Source organism: Bison bison, unplaced genomic scaffold (assembly GCF_000754665.1).
Source record: "Bison bison bison isolate TAMUID 2011002044 unplaced genomic scaffold, Bison_UMD1.0 scf7180017864471, whole genome shotgun sequence".
In the NCBI taxonomy this organism is placed as follows: Eukaryota; Metazoa; Chordata; class Mammalia; order Artiodactyla; family Bovidae; genus Bison; species Bison bison.
Window position 1 is genome coordinate 6,209,299 of NW_011495032.1, and position 4,739 is coordinate 6,214,037.

The 4,739-nt window shown below is 56.0% G+C and overlaps 1 protein-coding gene across 1 annotated transcript in view; it reads left to right on the plus strand.

Moving 5' to 3' along the window:
- Positions 1-4,458: 4,458 nt before the first annotated feature.
- INHBB (inhibin, beta B) overlaps positions 4,459-4,739 on the plus strand; it is a 7,509-nt gene continuing 7,228 nt past the window's right edge. Inside the window, exon 1 of the mRNA XM_010861266.1 lies at positions 4,459-4,734. Coding sequence (XP_010859568.1) covers positions 4,459-4,734 — 276 coding nt within the window. The remainder of the gene's footprint in view (positions 4,735-4,739) is intronic.

Genomic DNA, 4,739 nt, shown 5'->3' on the forward strand with positions numbered 1-4,739 from the left:
CTCTCATGGCAGAAATGGGGTGGAAGGAGAGCCTCAATTCTTCCTGCTTATCCCCCTACCTGGCACTTCTGTCCTGAGGAAAAAGGTCACACCCCACTTCCTTCCTGGTGGTCCTCACTGCCTCCCCGATGCCAGTGAGGGGCACTTCCAGCCCCCAATGTTGCCAAATCTTCTTCAAACACTCCTGCCAAGGGCCACATGCCCTTTTGGCCTTGACACGCCTTTCTGGACTGACAAGGCGCCTCCCCAGCCTCGTCCCCATGGACTTGCCCTTGCTCTTCACCTGGACCACATGTTCTCATCACTTGGGTTCCCCTCAGCCAATCTTCGCTCTCTCACGTCCACCTGGACAACGCCTCCTTCTGCTTCAAGTCTCAGCTCAGATCGTGCCTCCTCTGAGCCTCCTGGCAGATGGAGGTGTTCCTTGTCCTGGCTCCTGCTGCACCACAGGTATCAGCAAGCTGCCCGAGCTGTCTCCCAGTACACCCAGGGGGAGTGGGTGAGCAGGGTCAGGACTTTGATTCTGCGTTGCTAGATCCCCAGCAGCTAGTTCAGTGTGGTTATCGAGTGGATAGGAAGGAATTCTGTGCCAGGACTAGTTTGTGATGAGCAGTTTGAAGTGGGACACTCACCAAATGCTGTATTTAGCACCTCTATTTTTCCAGAAAAAACCACCAACTTGGACAGCCATCCCTACGGGCCTGCTGTTGAAATAATTCCTGAACATTCAAAACATGTTGAATCCTACTCTCGCATAGCCTCTGGCACCCCTGCCCCCAGTCTCGCTCGGGAAAGAGGATGGGGGCTCCCTATGTTCCCTCAGGCTAGCCCATTCCCAGGAATGGAACCACAAATACAGTGATTTGTGTGGTTCTTGCTAACAGACAGTAGATTTCAGGAGACTGGGTGCTGAGGGAATTAGATCAAGAGGAATGGCTAGACAGAAGCCCTGCAAGGTGATTCTGTGTTGGAGCTGGTTTAGAAACAGCACAGGGCCATGCAAAGGTGTGACATGGCTGTGTCAGATGCTCATGCCAGGTGGGAAGCTGGGGAAGTGGCACGCATGAGGTGGGATGCCCTGTGGATTCACTGGAATTCTTGGCTCTGTGTTTGAACCCCAGGACCACCGGCCAGGTCATACACAGGTGCAGGTGAGCCGGTGCTGAGTTGGGTGCCAGGCATGGATGCTCCTTAGCACACGTGGAGTTTCAGAGATGACTGGCATCATTTCCAGGCCACAGCAGAAGGACTTGGGAATGTGAAGGGCTGCTGGGTCTTGGAAGGTGGGCACTGTCCAGTTGCCCTGGTGAGAAATAAGGGGCTGCCTTATTAAAGTAAGCCTCCCATGCCCACTCTCTCATCAAGGACTTTCCTCAGGATGGAAAATGCATGAGGTGGACTTCCTGAAAGGGCTCTGTGTTGGTGCCTGGGCTTTTATACAGGTCAGCTGGTGGTCCTCTGTCCTTTGTGGTTCCCTGGCTCCATCCTGCTTTGCACCTAGCTCCGGGTTGTCCTGCTCTTGTGCCTGGGGCTGCTGGTGGGCAGGCTGTCTCGTGTGGCCTGGCATGAAGCTCCTGTTCAGATAGCGAGCTGCCCTACAGAGTTATAATGCATGATGGTGATGTCTGGCAGCTGTGGCTTCTTGACCAGTGGTGAAAGTGAACACCGATCCCTGGAACCCAACTCAGACAGAGGCCCCTCTCCACCCCAGGCCTGGAGCATCCATGTTGAGAAGGACTGTGCCCCAACACTCCGTAGGGTCCGTGTGGCCAAGAATTGCATGCTGAGATTCACTTTTATCATTTGCTTTGTCATTTCTGGACATCTTCGTCAGCTCCAAATTGACACTGAACTAAGGGTTATGCAAAACAAAACAATACACGCTTGTGAGAGCACGTGCTCTGAGCTCCCTGGGGGAAGCCTCTTAATGTTCTGAGTGCCTGGATCCGTGTTGTCGTCATGCTTCCTCCTGCCTTTCCCATTGGGCCTGAGTTCCTTGATGACGTCAGGGAGCCAGCATTCCGTGTGGGGGCGGCCCGGTCCTGCAGCCCTTCTAGAGGGCGTTGGCTGAAGTATTGATGTACATTATTGTATTCAAAACTGACAGGCGCAGTCACATCCCTGGCTCAGACTGAGGGCTGAGGTCACTCTCAATCTAAAGGAGAACAGAGTCCAGTGCTAAATGAGGCTTTGAAGCAACAGGAAAAGGTCCTTGCCCCTCAGCAGGGAATGGGGAGCTCCCCCACAAAGCACAAGGTGATCTGGAAGAACTCAATTTACACCCTTGGCTCCTGAGGGCTGGGGGATCAGCAGAGGGCGGGATAATCCCAGCTTCTCGAGCAGATGGTTTCTGACTACCGCTTGACCCAGTTCCCTCCCAGCAGATGACTGGCAGCGGGGCTGCAGCTCCTTCATCAGGGGAGCAAAATGTGGACCCTCCTCTGAACCTCATCTTCCCTCCTCCGACCAGCAAGGACATGGTAGCTTTTACCTCTTCCCAGCACCAGGGCGATGATCAGGATGCTGCACATTCACAAAGGCGTGGAGCCCTCCCCTCTTCCCACAGCTTTGCCCAGCTCTGTCCACAATAAGAAGGGTTGCGGGGCTTCTCTGATGGTCCAGTAGTTAAGACTTCACTGCATGGGGCCTGGGTTCAATCCCTAGTCAGGGAACTAAAACCCTGTATGCTGTGGGGTGTGGCCAAAAAAAAACAAATATAAATAAATACAAACATAAATAAATGGGCTTTCCTGGTGGCTCATAGAAGATAAAGAATCTGCCTGCAATGTGTTAGGCTGGGGTTCAATCCCTGGGTGGGGAAGATTTCCTAGAGAAGGGAATCACCCACTCCAGTATTCTTGCCTGGAGAATTCCATGAACAGAGGAGCCTGGTGGGCCCCAGTCCATGGGGCCACAAAGAATCAAACACAACTGAGTGACTAACACTTTCAGAAAAAAATAAAGGGTTGTAACTGAGAAGGCAAGGAACACTACTGTGAGTTTGTGCTGAGAAGTAGAGGTTTTAAATCCTTTGCTGGCTCACTGACTTCTTTCAATCCATCAATCAGTCAACCAACCAAACACTGGTTCAATAAGTGTACCTGATTACCTTCCAGGTCTGGCATCACACAGAGGCCTGGTCCCTGTCCTGCAGGAACCTGAGGCCCCACACAGGAGAGAAGTGAAGAGGAAACATCTGGGCACTGATCTGAGGGGCAAAACCAGCAGACGACTATTCAGGGCACAAGAAGGCCATGGCGGCTTCGCCAAGAAAAGATTGGGCTGGGTCTTGAGGACTGGGTGTGAGTTTCCCATGTACGTTGGTGGTTGTGGTGATGGGAAGGACCAGTAGACCAGAGCATGTGTGCCTGGCAGAAGAGGCAAGCAAAATCACAAAGGTGGGTTGGGCTGGCTCAGGGCCAACCGTAGAAGGTGGTAGTACAAGCTGCCCAGGAGGCAGAGGTACCTCCTCTCTGCTCAGGGTTTCCCAGGATCTGGGCCAGGGCCAGGGCCAGGGCCAGGGCCAGGGGTGGTAAGCCGAGGGAACAAAGGGCTGTCAGTTTGGGAGTGGCAACGATTTAGGATTTGGAGAAAGCCCTAAGGAACCAGAAGGGTTGCCATTTCGAGGACCCTGCCGGTCCCCTATTTCGGACTTTGGGTTGATAAACCCAGAGCAGCCCATTTTTGTACCGTGGGACCGGCCCTGCGCACCTTTGAGTCGGTTCCTCGGATCGGGAGGGAGGGGGCGCTCCGCCTCTAGACTTGCGGACCTCGGTGAGGCTGCGGTCCGGCTGAGGCTAAACGGCACGGTGCTCGGCTGGCCTGAGAAGCTTGCGATGAGGGGCCGCGGGTGCTGGGGGGAGCCCTGAGCCTGAAGCCGCGGTCCACCTCGGTTGTCCCGGGCTCCCAGACACGCTAAGAAAGCTAAACTCCCTGCAGTTCCGTTGTTATGCGGCACATTCACTGTGGGTGGGGGTCTAGGCAGTTGAGACGAGAGTGCAAGGCCGCGTTCCTGCTGCACCCTAGGAGCACCGTCCTGTTGCTCCACATGGTGGTAGGGACGCCAGGTGGAACAGAAGGAACGGACTGCACTTGGGGTTCTGGACGAGGCTGGGATTCTGGTGTTCACTGACAGCGTCTTTCGTCTAGTGGCCTAAGAACGGCAGCCTTGGAAAGGTAGTTTCTTGAGTTCTGTGAGGAACTTGGCTCCGTTGCCTACTTTAGGGCTCCCCACCAGTCAGTGTGATAATAGTCGTTACTGTGCCCCGTGTACGCACGAGGCGGCAGAGACTAGGATGGGAAGGCTCTAGCCACGGTCACTCCGGCAAGGCCGGCCGTAGCGGAGCCTCGATTGGGACCTGGCTTTGTCTGAGGCCAAGATTTGCCAACTAGGGGGGTGGCGACCGCAGTGGTGCTGGAAGCCTTTCCAGCCTGGCAAGCCCAGAGCTCGGGAGACTCATGGGCCGCGAGGCCGGTTCCCCATGCAGTCGAGGAGCTTCTCGGGGAGCGGCGCCGGCAGAGGTAGCGGCCCCCCAGACCCCTCCAGTGTGCAGGGTCCACGTCTCACCCAGCATGCTGGCGGCCCGGGGCACTCTGCTCCGGCACTGCAGCCCCGGAGCGACATCCACCGGCGGAGCCAGTCCGCGGCGCCCGCGGCCGCCCCGCCGCCCCCGCCTTGCCGCGGCCTGCGAAGGAGCACCCCAGGAAGGCCGGGGGCGGCTGCGGCGAGGAGAGGTGCC